Source organism: Anopheles merus, unplaced genomic scaffold (assembly GCF_017562075.2).
Source record: "Anopheles merus strain MAF unplaced genomic scaffold, AmerM5.1 LNR4000118, whole genome shotgun sequence".
Classification (NCBI taxonomy): Eukaryota; Metazoa; Arthropoda; class Insecta; order Diptera; family Culicidae; genus Anopheles; species Anopheles merus.
The window spans coordinates 29,959-47,239 of NW_024427698.1; the positions used below are offsets into that span (position 1 = coordinate 29,959).

The 17,281-nt window shown below is 38.7% G+C and overlaps 8 protein-coding genes across 8 annotated transcripts; 3 read left to right on the plus strand and 5 right to left on the minus strand.

Moving 5' to 3' along the window:
• Window positions 1-2,724: 2,724 nt before the first annotated feature.
• On the minus strand, window positions 2,725-3,147 carry LOC121601570 (histone H4). Its single transcript, XM_041930387.1, has one exon. The coding sequence runs from the start codon at window positions 3,100-3,102 to the stop codon at window positions 2,791-2,793; it is 312 nt and encodes a 103-aa protein (XP_041786321.1). The 5' UTR covers window positions 3,103-3,147; the 3' UTR covers window positions 2,725-2,790.
• Window positions 3,148-3,334: 187 nt separating this feature from the next.
• On the plus strand, window positions 3,335-10,965 carry LOC121601561. Its single transcript, XM_041930375.1, has 5 exons — window positions 3,335-3,765; window positions 5,246-5,596; window positions 9,918-10,116; window positions 10,205-10,223; window positions 10,460-10,965. The coding sequence occupies exons 1-5, from the start codon at window positions 3,358-3,360 to the stop codon at window positions 10,872-10,874; spliced, it is 1,392 nt and encodes a 463-aa protein (XP_041786309.1). The 5' UTR covers window positions 3,335-3,357; the 3' UTR covers window positions 10,875-10,965.
• Window positions 4,556-4,998, minus strand: LOC121601563 (histone H2B). The gene has a single exon (XM_041930379.1). It carries the CDS (start codon window positions 4,943-4,945, stop codon window positions 4,571-4,573), a length of 375 nt encoding a protein of 124 aa, XP_041786313.1. The 5' UTR covers window positions 4,946-4,998; the 3' UTR covers window positions 4,556-4,570.
• Window positions 5,175-6,810, plus strand: LOC121601567 (histone H2A). The gene has a single exon (XM_041930384.1). It carries the CDS (start codon window positions 5,228-5,230, stop codon window positions 5,600-5,602), a length of 375 nt encoding a protein of 124 aa, XP_041786318.1. The 5' UTR covers window positions 5,175-5,227; the 3' UTR covers window positions 5,603-6,810.
• LOC121601572 (histone H4) lies at window positions 9,831-10,250 on the minus strand. Its single transcript, XM_041930389.1, has one exon. The coding sequence runs from the start codon at window positions 10,206-10,208 to the stop codon at window positions 9,897-9,899; it is 312 nt and encodes a 103-aa protein (XP_041786323.1). The 5' UTR covers window positions 10,209-10,250; the 3' UTR covers window positions 9,831-9,896.
• Window positions 10,966-11,403: 438 nt separating the features above from the next.
• Window positions 11,404-12,340, minus strand: LOC121601568 (histone H2B). Its single transcript, XM_041930385.1, has one exon. The coding sequence runs from the start codon at window positions 12,251-12,253 to the stop codon at window positions 11,879-11,881; it is 375 nt and encodes a 124-aa protein (XP_041786319.1). The 5' UTR covers window positions 12,254-12,340; the 3' UTR covers window positions 11,404-11,878.
• A 112-nt stretch (window positions 12,341-12,452) lies between these two features.
• On the plus strand, window positions 12,453-13,444 carry LOC121601565 (histone H2A). The gene has a single exon (XM_041930381.1). The coding sequence runs from the start codon at window positions 12,536-12,538 to the stop codon at window positions 12,908-12,910; it is 375 nt and encodes a 124-aa protein (XP_041786315.1). The 5' UTR covers window positions 12,453-12,535; the 3' UTR covers window positions 12,911-13,444.
• Window positions 13,445-16,784: 3,340 nt separating this feature from the next.
• Window positions 16,785-17,203, minus strand: LOC121601571 (histone H4). The gene has a single exon (XM_041930388.1). The coding sequence runs from the start codon at window positions 17,160-17,162 to the stop codon at window positions 16,851-16,853; it is 312 nt and encodes a 103-aa protein (XP_041786322.1). The 5' UTR covers window positions 17,163-17,203; the 3' UTR covers window positions 16,785-16,850.
• Between the last annotated feature and the right edge of the window lie 78 nt (window positions 17,204-17,281).

The following is a 17,281-nucleotide window of genomic DNA, read 5'->3' on the forward strand; positions in this document are numbered from 1 at the left end:
AAAAAGCTTTTTATTTTTGTTCAAAATAGGTCTTTTCTCATTATTGCATACAAATAATCAATATTAAGACATGATTAATAATCTATCAATTTGCTTATCTACGATGGTAAAACCAGGCGTTAAAAAAATGCTGCTTGGGTTTGCGCTAAACAGGCGTTACGTGTAACGCTAGCGTAACGTAGAGGGCGGATGTTCATGAGATCGCAGGGTGTTTGTCCTGGATAATAACTGGGAAACATTTGTATGATAACGAAAGCTGGAGAACAATCACCAATTGTTAAAATTAAAACGGAAACATCGCTCGCGGAGCATCGCTTAGCCAGCATCGCAAATGAAGTATCCCAAGAAAATATATGGCATTCAGTTAACATCCTAGATTTTGGAGGTTGAGTTAATTTCTACATCTTTATACCATCCTGCTAGCAAATCTTGCATAAAGTATTTGGCGGGAAGCTCTTGCTTGATACTTGTTAACGCTCTCTGGAGAATATGGTAAATTTGCAAGGGCGCAATCCTGCATAATGCTTCGTAAACTAAAATATAATTAAGAATTTTTATTTATATTTTTAAACTTTTCACTGAAATTGCGTTGAATAGCAGCCACTTTAGGCATTTTCGGCAATTAATATTGTTTTACTTTTGCAATTCCAATTGGCAAAACTATTGTATTAATCACAAACCAATTGCAAACCTTGTACATTTGCTAAAAATCAAGATTCTCATTATTTTACTCGAAGCATTATTAAATATCATCTGCATGAAAATTTCGATTCGTTTCCTGGACAGTTTCGAGCTCATGTTTCAAACTGCAAACGATTTGATACATATTCCGAACAGGCTTAAGATTCCTTCAAAAATCTTCAAATTAACACACAATACATATTTTAAGTTTTTCAAAGTCTGATGATGGAAACTGTTTTAAGGTTTTTAGTTGAGGCAATGTTTTGTATGTGCGCGGAAATGGTGTTATTGTGATCAAAAATAAAGAAAAGAAATAGAATATATAGAAACGAAAAAATATATTATTTTTGTTATAATTATTTTTATCTATTCCAAAAGTTTTCAAGCTAACATAAGCTCACATAACATTCTCTTTTTTTGTTAAATGCAATAGAACAGTGGTAACAAAAACGCATCGAAAGGCATAATTAGTTTGACTGTCAATTAACAACATTAATAAACAACATAACATTAACTGTGGATGCGTCTCACTTAGCAATGTAAAAAAGTCAGTTAATTTTTATAAAAGATCGTTAAATCCAACATTAGTCCATCTTAATTATATGTTGAATAAAATTCTGGTTCTTAACATTCTTATTAGACCTGAAAGTTCTATTTATTAAAAATGACGGGCCTTCGAAAGATCCGCTAACAAGTTTGTATATAAATAAGCACTTCGTTCTTCTATGTTGCCGAGGTTCTATTCCAAATAACACGCACCTTGTACGGTAAGAGGGACAAACAGAATTACGAGACGTCGGGAGACGATAAAAAAATGAACGAGTTAGCTTGCGTTGAACCGATTCTAGCCTATATTTTAAATGTAGCTGTGTCGGTGTCCAAATAATACTAGCAAATTCTAATGTAGGACGGACAATTGCACAATACACAGCTTTTTTACTGAATGGATCTTTGAAGTCTTTCTCAACACGCAAAATGAATCCTAACAAACGGAAAGCATTTGAAAGTATTGCTTCATAGTGGTTCTATAACGTTAGTCTGCTACCTAACTGAGCGCCTAAATCATGAATCACATTTTTACGCGGCTTTGATCTATCATCAATTTTATATTCGCAAATAATGGGAAATCATTTCCTAGTGTAGGATGTAACAGAACATTTTGATATGTTGAGACGCATACAATTGGAATTACACAACGCGTTAAATCGAGTTAAACAGATTTGAAAAGTTTAAGAATTGGTTTGATCTGATACCGGTAGGAACATTTTCATATCACCTGCATAAAACAATTGTTCGCAATCCGGCATAACGTGAATAACATCATTTATGTAAATGTTAAAAAGAAAAGGGCCGAGAATGCTGCATTGTGGAACCCCGGACGGGTTGGTGAATGGTGCAGATAGAGAGGAGGAAATATTCACTGTAATATGCTCATCACTTAAATAATAGGAGAGCAAATGAACTAGCGCGCTATTTACTCCGTAGCTTGATAGTTTTGAAATTAGCATTGAGTGATTTACGGATTCAAAGGCAGCATTGACGCTGTTAGCTGTTGCTGTATAATAAATTCACAAACCTCATGTGAACAGTGTTGTTTTTTCACCCGTTTTTCTTCTTTTGATGAATTATCCCAGGTATCAATGAACGATGCGCATGTGTAAGTCAGATTTGAGCTGATGCAAAAAAACGGTATCTTCCACGCGGCGATTATTGCTTCAAGAGGATGAGAAATTTACCCTGAAAAAGAAAATATATTTATTAGAAAATATCAAATTAATCAATATATAAATAAATAAATAAAAATTATTTCTTTTAACAAACGCTTCAATCGTCGTTTTTATGTACGATTCAAACACATACGTATAGGTTTAAAAAGCACATTTACAAAACGCCATTTCATATAAATGCACTGCATATACAGCAGTGTGAGTGCTTGTTATGCGAGTAATATGTTATACGCACGCCATTCGAAGCCATCATAGATTTTTTTTCACAAATAAGAATTGTCGCATGTTGCGAAAGACACAGCTCTTGAGTAATGTATTGTGGTCCTGAAAAGGACCGTTTGATTTGAGACTCCATTTGGAGGTTTGTTAGAGCACGTTGAATTTAACCTCCGAAACCGTACAGAGTACGGCCCTGACGCTTCAGAGCATACACCACATCCATAGCGGTGACGGTCTTACGCTTGGCGTGTTCAGTGTAAGTGACCGCATCACGGATCACATTCTCCAGAAACACTTTCAGCACGCCACGGGTTTCCTCGTAGATGAGGCCGGAGATACGTTTCACTCCTCCACGCCGAGCCAAACGGCGGATGGCGGGCTTGGTAATGCCCTGGATGTTATCCCGCAGCACTTTTCGGTGACGCTTGGCTCCTCCTTTACCCAGGCCTTTTCCTCCCTTTCCTCTTCCAGTCATGATGAGCACAGGATGGTACGTGCACGATGTTCACACTTTAAATTGACGATCACGAATGAGCGTTTTCGAGCTCAACGTCCCTATTTATACTTTTTCATTCACGCATTCCCTCTTGCTCTTAAGATGAGAGAAAATGAGGGTTTACAAGCGCATAAATAGAGCTGGTGTTGGAACAGTTTCATCATTCAACGTTCAACTTTTCTCAAAAGAACACGTTCACTCAAGGCTCAACAAAACCTACGCTCCTGAAGTGAAATGGCTCGTACCAAGCAAACCGCTCGTAAATCGACTGGAGGTAAGGCTCCTCGCAAGCAGCTGGCCACCAAGGCTGCTCGTAAAAGTGCCCCGGCCACCGGAGGAGTGAAGAAGCCGCATCGTTACCGTCCGGGAACGGTGGCCCTCCGAGAAATCCGTCGCTACCAGAAGTCGACCGAGCTGCTCATCCGCAAGCTGCCCTTCCAGCGCTTGGTGCGTGAGATCGCCCAGGACTTCAAGACTGATCTCCGCTTCCAGAGCTCAGCCGTGATGGCGCTGCAGGAAGCCAGCGAGGCGTACCTGGTTGGTCTGTTCGAAGACACGAATCTGTGCGCCATCCACGCCAAGCGCGTCACCATCATGCCCAAGGACATCCAGCTGGCCCGTCGCATCCGCGGAGAGCGTGCCTAAATCGTCCATGCATCCGGAAGCGGTCCCTGTCTAAACGGGGCATTTCCTTCTCAAAACGGTCCTTTTCAGGACCACCAATACTGTTGAACATATCAAGAATTTTCTTTCGATTACTATTATGAAATGGTACATGTGAAGGCAAGCTAACACGTATGTCGTTTTGTTTTGACGAAATAATGATGAAAAGGGGGAATATTCGTTTCAAACAATCATCGTTATGGGAGGTAATTTAACTTTTTCTTGTCAAAGTTTCGCTTTTTAATAAGGCAGCTGAGGATTTTGACTATATTAACCAATACTATATTACCATCTATATTACCTATGACTATATTATCAATATCGCAGCTTACAACAAACCGCGAAAGAATTGTATGGCTATATATTTTCCAACAAATGTTCGACACAACCAGCTTAACTGTGACTCATAGGCACGAAAATGCAAACGCTTGCGAAAACGATCCTTCAATACTTATAAAGCAACATTAAAATCGAACAAATCTATTACAACATTTAACTCACGACACATAAGCTGCAATTGGTTGCTTTTTCGATAGATTATTCTAGTTCGCGCGAGAAATATAGTTTAAATTTAAATTAAAAAAATGATTTTCATACAACGAGCGAAACGACTTCTACTCATAAATTATGATACACGAAACTCCATTTACAATTCCACTTCGGAAAACGCTTCCAACCATTGCGGATGAAATGAAGGATAATTCTTTGCTTGAATGCGGTTTGTGGTCCTGAAAAGGACCGATTTGAGAGTTGTTCATGAAAAGAAGCCAATCATTTCAGTGGCTTACTTCGAGCTGGTGTATTTTGTGACAGCCTTCGTTCCTTCGGAGACGGCGTGCTTGGCAAGCTCACCAGGCAGCAGCAGACGAACAGCGGTTTGGATTTCGCGGGACGTGATCGTCGAACGCTTGTTGTAGTGCGCCAAGCGGGATGCTTCGGCAGCAATGCGTTCGAAGATATCGTTGACGAAACTGTTCATGATGCTCATGGCCTTCGAAGAGATGCCAGTATCCGGGTGGACTTGCTTCAACACTTTGTAGATGTAAATAGCGTAGCTTTCCTTGCGGGTCTTGCGCTTCTTTTTCTTGTCGGACTTGGAAATATTTTTCTGGGCTTTGCCAGACTTCTTCGCAGCTTTTCCACTGGTTTTGGGTGCCATTTCGACGGAAAAATTCACTCAACACTGGGACACGATGTGTTCGATTCAACGGGTGATTCCGTTCTAGAAACATTCCATGCTCTCCGATCGCTTATAACGGGCCGTGAGAGAGGATACGTATCGTGCAGCTCGAAAAATTCCAAACGAGTATCGCGCAGCTCGAATAAGCTGCTATATAAGCATCGGTCGAGTCAAAATTGCTCCATTATAAAAATACCCTTCTCAAAGAGAACATCGTGTTGTTCGTGATCCGTTACAAACGTTCCCCAATAAAATCTAACCATGTCTGGCCGTGGAAAGGGAGGAAAGGTAAAGGGAAAGGCAAAGTCCCGTTCCAACCGTGCCGGTCTTCAGTTCCCCGTTGGCCGTATTCATCGTCTCCTGCGCAAGGGTAACTATGCCGAGCGCGTCGGTGCCGGAGCACCCGTGTATCTGGCAGCCGTCATGGAATACTTGGCCGCTGAAGTGCTTGAGTTGGCCGGAAACGCTGCCCGTGACAACAAGAAGACGCGCATCATCCCGCGTCATCTGCAGCTGGCCATCCGCAACGACGAGGAGTTGAACAAGCTGCTGTCCGGAGTAACCATCGCTCAGGGTGGTGTGCTGCCCAACATTCAGGCCGTGCTGCTGCCCAAGAAAACCGAAAAGAAGGCTTAAACTGTATGACAAAGCTTCCTTCCTCTCAAACCCAAAACCGTCCTTTTCAGGGCGACAAATAACTTTGCCAAAGACATTTTATTCGATTCATGGTGCTATGGGACTACCAGAAGTAAGAACATTTTCTAATATAGAACCGTGCTTGAAAGTGTGTACAAAATGTAAATGAAAAAATGTGCCTTCCTTTGGCACATAAAGTATCATTAACTGTTTTCAATTCTCTAACCCTGCGAATTATGTAAAATGCAGCATATCAGAAACGATGTGTTAAATTTTCCAGGTAGCTTGGTAAAGCGGGTTGGTTTAACCATAGCAAATGCAAGCAGTGATACCTGTGTGTTGACCTTTTTTCTGGAAACGCTAAAGGACACGTTTACCTGATTCATCGTTAACCACGGGAAAATGTTAAAAGTGTTGGTCGAAAAATGTTGTGTGTTCAGGTAAGGCTAGGTTCTCTCAAAAGTTTGACTTGGCAAATTTATTGGGAAACGTTGGAAATGGCTTTAAAAAAGTTGGACCAAAGATTAGGAACATTCATATAAATAAACATCCTCAATAATGTTTCCCTTCACCCTTCATTTAAATAACCATGTGAATATTTCTGGCATTTTATAGTATATTTTTAAACAATATTTTCATTTGCAATGTAGGAATGCCAATAAAATACAATAAATTGAAATGTCCCTAACGCATGTTCAACTCCACATTCAATAACGCCATCTAGTGGTGATCAAAGTCCCTGCAACCAGTCGTAACGCCATCTTAATAATTGGTAAAAGTAAGGCTCAGCCCTTGACGTTACAAAGGAGAAACGTTACTTGTCTTTTAAAATTCCCAAGCTGCATTTCATAGAGGGTTGGTCATCCACGCAACCGATCGCTGTGCATAAGTTAAATAAGAAATATTTTACATTTCGAATAAAATAACAATAATTTGCTTTGGGATAGATCGATATCAGTGAGATTAAATAGTTTGATTAAAAGTTAAAAAAATATAAGTGTTTTCATTCATGCACTACAATTCAAGCAAAAAAGTCTTAAAACCCTCTAAGCTTATAATTGGAGTAACGTTGCCAAAGTAAAAAATAAAAACTATATAAAGTATATCCAAAGAAATTAAATATGTGCAATTAATTTATAGCCTATTAAGAACGTTCATGGTGATTTTGAATGATGGTTGCTTTGGATGCGAGGGCTCTTTTGAAATGGCGCTTATCGAGCTTAAAAAATCCGATCATAATTTTCAAAATTCTAGTTTTACCAAAAGATTGGCAAATAAAAACTTAGTTTTTTGTGACAACATATCTAAGTTTATTGATTGTTATAAAAGTATTTCTTGAAGTTGTTATAACTCGCATTGATGCAAAAAATATTAAGATAATAATAGTGTTATAACTTTTCATTATCATAAATTATCAATGAGTCATATCTTTAAAAAAGTTTTTTATTTTTGTTCAAAATAGGTCTTTTCTCATTATTGCATACAAATAATCAATATTAAGACATGATTAATAATCTATCAATTTGCTTATCTACGATGGTAAAACCAGGCGTTAAGAAAATGCTGCTTGGGTTTGCGCTAAACAGGCGTTACGTGTAACGCTTGCGTAACGTAGAGGGCGGGTGTTCATGATATCCCAGGGTGTTTGTCCTGGATAATAACTGGGAAACATTTGTATGATAACGAAAGCTGGGGAACAATCACCAATTGTAAAAATTGAAACGGAAACATCGCTCGCGGAGCATCGCTACGTTATTATAAAAAATGAAGTCAGTATCCCAAGAAAATATATGGAATTCAGCTAACATCCTAGATGTTGGAGGTTGAGTTAATTTCTACATCTTTATACCATCCTGCTAGCAAATCTTGCATAAAGTATTTGGCGGGAAGCTCTTGCTTGACACTTGTTAACGCTCTCTGGAGAATATGGAAAATTTGCAAATTTGTGCTCTTATAGAATACTCGAGTGGCGAGATTTATCTTTTCTAGGGCGCAATCCTTCATAATGCTTCGTAAACTAACATATAATTTAAAAATTTCATTTAAATTCATAAACTTCACACCATTATTGCGTTGAATAGCAGCCACTTTAGGCATTTTCGGCAATGAATATTGTTTTACTTATGCAATTTCAATTGGCAAAACTATTGTATTAATCACAAACCAATTGCAAACCTTGTACATTTGCTAAAAATCAAGATTCTCATTATTTTACTCGAAACATTATTAAATATCATTAATCTGCATGGAAATTTTGATTCGTTTCCTGGACAGTTTCGAGCTCATGTTTCAAATTGCAAACGATTTGATACATATTCCGAACAGGCTTAAGATTCCTTCAAAAATCTTCAAATTAACACACAATACATATTTTAAGTTTTTCAAAGTCTGATGATGGAAACTGTTTTAAGGTTTTGAGTTGAAGCATTGTTTTGTGTGTGTGCGCGGAAATGGTGTTATTGTGACCAAAAATAAAGAAAAGAAATAGAATATATAGAAAAGCAAATATTATTGTTGAAAAGAAGCTTATTGTTTTTCATTATTTTTATCTATTCCGAAAGTTTTCAAGCTAACATAAGCTCACATAACATTCTCTTTTTTTGTTAAATGCAATAGAACAGTGGTAACAAAAACGCATCGAAAGGCATAATTAGTTTGACTGTCAATTAACAACATTAATAAACAACATAACATTAACTGTGGATGCGTCTCACTTAGCAATGTAAAAAAGTCAGTTAATTTTTATAAAAGATCGTTAAATCCAACATTAGTCCATCTTAATTATATGTTGAATAAAATTCTGGTTCTTAACATTCTTATTAGACCTGAAAGTTCTATTTATTAAAAATGACGGGCCTTCGAAAGATCCGCTAACAAGTTTGTATATAAATAAGCACTTCGTTCTTCTATGTTGCCGAGGTTCTATTCCAAATAACACGCACCTTGTACGGTAAGAGGGACAAACAGAATTACGAGACGTCGGGAGACGATAAAACAATGAACGAGTAAGCTTGCGTTGAACCGATTCTAGCCTATATTTTAAATGTAGCTGTGTCGGTGTCCAAATAATACTAGCAAATTCTAAAGTAGGACGGACAATTGCACAATACACAGCTTTTTTACTGAATGGATCTTTGAAGTCTTTCTCAACACGCAAAATGAATCCTAACAAACGGAAATCTTTTGAAAGTATTGCTTCATAGTGGTTCTATAACGTTAGTCTGCTACCTAAATGAGCGCCTAAATCATGAATCACATTTTTACGCGGCTTTGATCTATCATCAATTTTATATTCGCAAATAATGGGAAATCATTTCCTAGTGTAGGATGTAACAGAACATTTTGATATGTTGAGACGCATACAATTAGAATGACACAACGCGTTAAATCGAATTAAACAGATTTGAAGAGTTAAAGAATTGGTTTGATCTGATACCGGTAGGAACATTTTCATATCACCTGCATAAAACAATTGTTCGCAATCCGGCATAACGTGAATAACTTCATTTATGTAAATGTTAAAAAGAAAAGGGCCGAGAATGCTGCATTGTGGAACCCCGGACGGGTTGGTGAATGGTGCAGTTAGAGAGGAGGAAATATTCACTGTAATATGCTTATCACTTAAATTATAGGAGAGCAAATGAACGAGCGTGCTATTAACTCCGTAGCTTGATAGTTTTGAAATTAGCATTGAGTGATTTACGGATTCAAAGGCAGCATTGACGCTGTTAGCTGTTGCTTTATAATAAATTCACAAACCTCATGTGAAGAGTGTTGTTTTTTTCACCCGTTTTTCTTCTTTTGATGAGTCATCGCAAGTATCAATGAACGATGCGCATGTGTAAGTCAGATTTGAGCTGATGCAAAAAAACGGTATCTTCCACGCGGCGATTATTGCTTCAAGAGGATGAGAGTTTTGCCCTGAAAAAGAAAATATTTTTATTAGAAAATATAAAATTAATCACTATATAAATAAATAAAAAAAAAATTATTTCTTTTAACAAACGCTTCAATCGTCGTTTTTATGTACGATTCAAACGCATACGTATAAGTTAAAAAAGCACATTTACAAAACGCCATTTCATATAAATGCACTGCATATACAGCAGTGTGAGTGCTTGTTATGCGAGTAATATGTTATACGCACGCCATTCGAAGCCATCATAGATTTTTTTTCACAAATAAGAATTGTCGCATGTTGCGAAAGACACAGCTCTTGAGTAATGTATTGTGGTCCTGAAAAGGACCGTTTGATTTGAGACTCCATTTGGAGGTTTGTTAGAGCACGTTGAATTTAACCTCCAAAACCGTACAGAGTACGGCCCTGACGCTTCAGAGCATACACCACATCCATAGCGGTGACGGTCTTGCGCTTGGCGTGTTCAGTGTAAGTGACCGCATCACGGATCACATTCTCCAGAAACACTTTCAGCACGCCACGGGTTTCCTCGTAGATGAGGCCGGAGATACGTTTCACTCCTCCACGCCGAGCCAAACGGCGGATGGCGGGCTTGGTAATACCCTGGATGTTATCTCGCAGCACTTTTCGGTGACGCTTGGCTCCTCCTTTACCCAGGCCTTTTCCTCCCTTTCCTCTTCCAGTCATGATGAGCACAGGATGGTACGTTCACGATGTTCACACTTTAAATTGACGATCACGAATGAACGTTTTCGAGCTCAACGTCCCTATTTATACTTTTTCATTCACGCATTCCCTCTTGCTCTTAAGATGAGAGAAAATGAGGGTTTACAAGCGCATAAATAGAGCTGGTGTTGGAACAGTTTCATCATTCAACGTTCAACTTTTCTCAAAAGAACACGTTCACTCAAGGCTCAACAAAACCTACGCTCCTGAAGTGAAATGGCTCGTACCAAGCAAACCGCTCGTAAATCGACTGGAGGTAAGGCTCCTCGCAAGCAGCTGGCCACCAAGGCTGCTCGTAAAAGTGCCCCGGCCACCGGAGGAGTGAAGAAGCCGCATCGTTACCGTCCGGGAACGGTGGCCCTCCGAGAAATCCGTCGCTACCAGAAGTCGACCGAGCTGCTCATCCGCAAGCTGCCCTTCCAGCGCTTGGTGCGTGAGATCGCCCAGGACTTCAAGACTGATCTCCGCTTCCAGAGCTCAGCCGTGATGGCGCTGCAGGAAGCCAGCGAGGCGTACCTGGTTGGTCTGTTCGAAGACACGAATCTGTGCGCCATCCACGCCAAGCGCGTCACCATCATGCCCAAGGACATCCAGCTGGCCCGTCGCATCCGCGGAGAGCGTGCCTAAATCGTCCATGCATCCGGAAGCGGTCCCTGTCTAAACGGGGCATTTCCTTCTCAAAACGGTCCTTTTCAGGACCACCAATACTGTTGAACATATCAAGAATTACCTTTCGATTACTATTATGAAATGGTACATGTGAAGGCAAGCTAACGCGTATGTCGTTTAGTTATAACGAGATAATGATGAAAAGGGGGAATATTCGTTTCAAACAATCATCGTTATGGGAGGTAGTTTAACTTTTTGTTGACAAAGTTTCGCTTTTTAATAAGGCAGCTAAGGATTTTGACAATATTAACCAATACTATATTACCATCTATATTACCTATGACTATATTACCAACATCGCAGCTTACAACAAACCACGAAAGAATAGTATGGCTTTATATTTTACAACAAATTTTCGACACAACCAGCTTAACTGTGACTCATAGGCACGAAAATGAAAACGCGTACGAAAGCGATCCTTCAATACTTATAAAGCAACATTAAAATCGAAAAAATCTATTACAACATTTAACTCACGACACATAAGCTGCAATTGGTTGCTTTGTCGATAAATTATCCTCGTATGCGCGAGGAAAATTTAAATTAAAAAATGATTCTCATACCACGAGCGAAACGACTTCTATTCATAATTCATGATACACGAAACTCCATGTACAATTTCACCTCGCAAAACGCTTCCAACCAGTGCGGACTTTTTTTAATGTTTTTTGTAAACGTGTTAAGGTTCTATTTAACATTAATATTTACAATGAACAACGCAGAACTTTAATGTCAATCACAGCATCATTGTTTCCAATGATGTGGAAGACATAGTTCGCAAACAAACTACATTACAGGCAAACGCAACAAACTGAACAATAACGTTGACGAAGACGGACACCCTGAAATTACAGCGCTAATTCGCTGGTGCAGATGAAACGAAGGATAATTCTTTGTTTGAATGCGATTTGTGGTCCTGAAAAGGACCGATTTGAGAGAACGAAGCCAATCATTTCAGTGGCTTACTTCGAGCTGGTGTACTTTGTGACTGCCTTCGTTCCTTCGGAGACGGCGTGCTTGGCAAGCTCACCAGGCAGCAGCAGACGAACAGCGGTTTGGATTTCGCGGGACGTGATCGTCGAACGCTTGTTGTAGTGCGCCAAGCGGGATGCCTCGGCAGCAATGCGTTCGAAGATATCGTTGACGAAACTGTTCATGATGCTCATGGCCTTCGAAGAGATGCCAGTATCCGGGTGGACTTGCTTCAACACTTTGTAGATGTAAATAGCGTAGCTTTCCTTGCGGGTCTTGCGCTTCTTTTTCTTGTCGGACTTGGAAATATTTTTCTGGGCTTTGCCAGACTTCTTCGCAGCTTTTCCACTGGTTTTGGGTGCCATTTCGACGGAAAAATTCACTCAACACTGGGACACGATGTGTTCGATTCAACGGGTGATTGCGTTCTAGACAAATTCCAAGCTCTCCGATCGCTTATAACGGGCCGTGAGAGAGGATACGTATCGTGCAGCTCGAAAAATTCCAAACGAGTATCGCGCAGCTCGAATATGCTGCTATATAAGCATCGGTCGAGTCAAAATTGCTCCATTTAAAAAAGACCCTTCTCAAAGAGAACATCGTGTTGCTCGTGATCCGTTACAAACGTTCCCCAATAAAATCGAACCATGTCTGGCCGTGGAAAGGGAGGAAAGGTAAAGGGAAAGGCAAAGTCCCGTTCCAACCGTGCCGGTCTTCAGTTCCCCGTTGGCCGTATTCATCGTCTCCTGCGCAAGGGTAACTATGCCGAGCGCGTCGGTGCCGGAGCGCCCGTGTATCTGGCAGCCGTCATGGAGTACTTGGCCGCTGAAGTGCTTGAGTTGGCCGGAAACGCTGCCCGTGACAACAAGAAGACGCGCATCATCCCGCGTCATCTGCAGCTGGCCATCCGCAACGACGAGGAGTTGAACAAGCTGCTGTCCGGAGTAACCATCGCTCAGGGTGGTGTGCTGCCCAACATTCAGGCCGTGCTGCTGCCCAAGAAAACCGAAAAGAAGGCTTAAACTGTATGACAAAGCTTCCTTCATCTCAAACCCAAAACCGTCCTTTTCAGGGCGACAAATAACTTTGCCAAAGACATTTTATTCGATTCATGCTGATATGGGACAACCAGAAGTAAGAACATTATCTAATATAGAACGGTGCTTGAAAGTGTGTACAAAATGTAAATGAAAAAATGTGCCTTCCTTTGGCACATAAAGTATCATTAACTGTTTTCAATTCTGTTACCCCTCACTTCGATTTCTACAAAATGCAGCATATCAGAAGCGATGTGTTAAATTTTCCAGGTAGCTTTGTCAAGAGGGTTGGTTTTACCATAACAAATGCAAGCAGTGATACCTGTGTGTTAACCTTTTTTTCTGGAAACGGTAAAGGACACGTTTACCTGATTTATCGTTAGCTACGGGAAAATGTTAAAAGTGTTGGTTGTCGAAAAATGTTGTGTGTTCAGGTAAGGCTAGGTTCTCACAACAGTTTGGCTTTCAATATAGCGGGAAACGTTGGAAATGGCTTTAAAAAAGTTGGACCAAAGATTAGGAACATTCATATAGATAAACATCCTCAATAATGTTTCCCTTCACCCTTCATTGAAATAACCACATAAATATATAAATATAAATATGTAAAAAGTAAGTTTCAGCCCTTTACTTTACAAAGGAGAAGCGTTACTTGCCTTTCAAAATTCCCAAGCATCATTTAATAGAGGTTGTGTCAGCATGGCGACCGGCCAGTGTACACCTTATAAATTTGAAAATATTTTACATTTCGATGAAAATATAAATTATTTGTTTGAGGATAAATCGATATCAGTGAGATTAAATTATTTAATTACAAGTTAAAAAAGATCAGGTTTTTCATTAATGCACTATAATTTAAGCAAAAAAGTCTTACAGTTTAAAGGTCTTAAAACCTTCAAAGCTTTTAATTCGAGTTACGTTGCCAAAGCAAAAAATATAAATTATTTCAAGTAAACCCAAAGAAATTCAATATAAGAAATAAATTTAAAGCCTATTAAGATAACGTTAATTGCGATTTTGAATGATGGTTGCTTTGGATGCGAGGGCTCTTTTGAAATGGCGCTTATCGAGTTTAAAAAATCCTTTCATAATTTTCAAATTCCTAGTTTTAACAAAATATTGGCAAATAAAAAATGAGTCTTTTTGTGATAACATATAACTTAACTTAACATAACTTAACATAACTTAGAGTTTATTGATTGTTATATAAGTTTTTCTTGAAGTTTTTATAACTCGCATTGATGCAAAAAATATTAAGATAATAAAAATGTTAAAACTTTTCATAATCATCAGTAATAAATGATTCATATCTTTAAAAAAGCTTTTTATTTTTGTTCAAAATAGGTCTTTTCTCATTATTGCATACAAATAATCAATATTAAGACATGATTAATAATCTATCAATTTGCTTATCTACGATGGTAAAACCAGGCGTTAAAAAAATGCTGCTTGGGTTTGCGCTAAACAGGCGTTACGTGTAACGCTAGCGTAACGTAGAGGGCGGATGTTCATGATATCCCAGGGTGTTTGTCCTGGATAATAACTGGGAAACATTTGTATGATAACGAAAGCTGGGGAACAATCACCAATTGTAAAATTTAAAACGGAAACATCGCTCGCGGAGCATCGCTACGTTATTATAAAAAATGAAGCCAGTATCCCAAGAAAATATATGGCATTCAGTTAACATCCTAGATTTTGGAGGTTGAGTTAATTTCTACATCTTTATACCATCCTGCTAGCAAATCTTGCATAAAGTATTTGGCGGGAAGCTCTTGCTTGACACTCTCTCTGGAGAATATGGAAAATTTGCAAATTTTTGCTCTTATAGAAAACTCAAGTGGTGAGATTTATCTTTTCTAGGGCGCAATCCTGCATAATGCTTCGTAAACTAAAATATAATTTAGATTTTTTATTTACATTTATAAACTTCACACCACAATTGCGTTAGATTGCAGCCACTTTAGGCATTTTCGGCAATGAATATTGTTTTACTTATGCAATTTCAATTCAAAAATCTTCAAATTAACACACAATACATATTTTAAGTGTTTTCAAAGTCTGATGATGGAAACTGTTTTAAGGTTTAGAGTTGAGGCAATGTTTTGTGTGTGCGCGGAAACGGTGTTATTGTGATCAAAAATAAAGAAAAGAAATAGAATATGTAGAAAAGAAAAAACCTTATTTGTTGAAAAGAAGCTTTTTATTATTATTATTTTTATCTATTCCGAAAGTTTTCAAGCTCACATCAGCATGAATAACATTCTCGTTTCTATAATTAATGCTCTAGAACAGTGCTAACAAAAACGCATCGAAAGGCATAATTAGTTTAACTGTCAATTAACCACATAAATAAACAACATAACATAAACTGTGGATGCGTCTCACTTAGCTATGTAAAAAAGTCCGTAAATTTTTTTAAAAGATCGTTATATCCAACATTAGTCGATCTTAATTCTATATTGAATTTGGTCCTGGTTCTTAACATTCTTATTGGGGACCGAAAGTTCTATTTATTAAAAATGACGGGCCTTCGAAAGATCCGCTAACAAGTTTGTATATAAATAAGCACTTCTTGCTTCTATGTTGCAGAGGTTCTATTCCAAATAACAGGCACCTTGTACGGTAAGACAAACCGTATAACGAGACGTCGGAAGACGATAAAACAATGAACGAGTAAGCTTGCGTTGAACCGATTCTAGCCTATATTTTAAATGTAGCTGTGTCGGTGTCCAAATAAAACTAGCAAATTCTAGAGTAGGACGGACAATTGCACAATACACAGCTTTTTTACTGAATGGATCTTTGAAGTCTTTCTTAACACGCAAAATGAATCCTAACAAACGGAAAGCTTTTGAAAGTATTGCTTTATAGTGGTTCTGAATCACATTTTTACGCGGCTTTGATCTATCATCAATTTTATATTCGCAAATAATGGGAAATCTTTTCCTAGTGTGGGATGTAACAGAAAATTTTGATATGTTGAGAAGCATACAATTGGAATTACACAACGCGTTAAATCGAATTAAACAGATTTGAAGAGTTAAAGAATTGGTTTGATCTGATGCCGCTTGGTACATTTTCATATCACCTGCATAAAACAATTGTTCGCAATCCGGCATAACGTGAATAACATTATTTATGAAAATTTTAAAAAGAAAAGGGCCGAAAATGCTGCATTGTGGAAACCCAGCCGGGTTGGTGAATGGTGCAGTTAGAGAGGAGGAAATATTCACTGTAATATGCTTATCACTTAAATTATAGGAGAGCAAATGAACTAGCGCGCTATTAACTCCGTAGCTTGATAGTTTTGAAATTAGCATTGAGTGATTTACGGATTCAAAGGCAGCATTGACGCTGTTAGCTGTTGCTGTATAATAAATTCACAAACCTCATGTGAAGAGTGTTGTTTTTTTCACCCGTTTTTCTTCTTTTGATGAATTATCCCAAGTGTCAATGAATGATGCGCATGTGTAAGTCAAATTTGAGCTGATGCAAAAAAACGGTATGTTCCACGCGGCGATCATTGCTTCAAGAGGATGAAAGGTTTGCCCTGAAAAAGAAAATGATTTTTATTAGAAAATATAATATTAATTAATATATAAATAAATAAATAAAAATTATTTCTTTTAACAAACTCTTCAATCGTCGTTTTTATGTACGATTCAGACGCATACGTATACGTTAAAAAAGCACATTTACAAAACGCCATTTCATGTCATTGCACTGCATATACAGCAGTGTGAGTGCTTGTTATGCGAGTAATATGTTATACGCACGCCATTCGAAGCCATCATAGATTTTTTTTCTCAAATATAATTGTCGCATGTTGCGGAAGACATAGCTCTTGAGTAATGTATTGTGGTCCTGAAAAGGACCGTTTGATTTGAGACTCCATTTGGAGGTTTGTTAGAGCACGTTGAATTTAACCTCCGAAACCGTACAGAGTACGGCCCTGACGCTTCAGAGCATACACCACATCCATAGCGGTGACGGTCTTGCGCTTGGCGTGTTCAGTGTAAGTGACCGCATCACGGATCACATTCTCCAGAAACACTTTCAGCACGCCACGGGTTTCCTCGTAGATGAGGCCGGAGATACGTTTCACTCCTCCACGCCGAGCCAAACGGCGGATGGCGGGCTTGGTAATGCCCTGGATGTTATCTCGCAGCACTTTTCGGTGACGCTTGGCTCCTCCTTTACCCAGGCCTTTTCCTCCCTTTCCTCTTCCAGTCATGATGAGCACAGGATTGTACGTTCACGATGTTCACACTTTAAATTGACGATCACGAATGAGCGTTTTCGAGCTCAACGTCCCTATTCATACTTTTTCATCCACACATTCCCTCTTGCTCT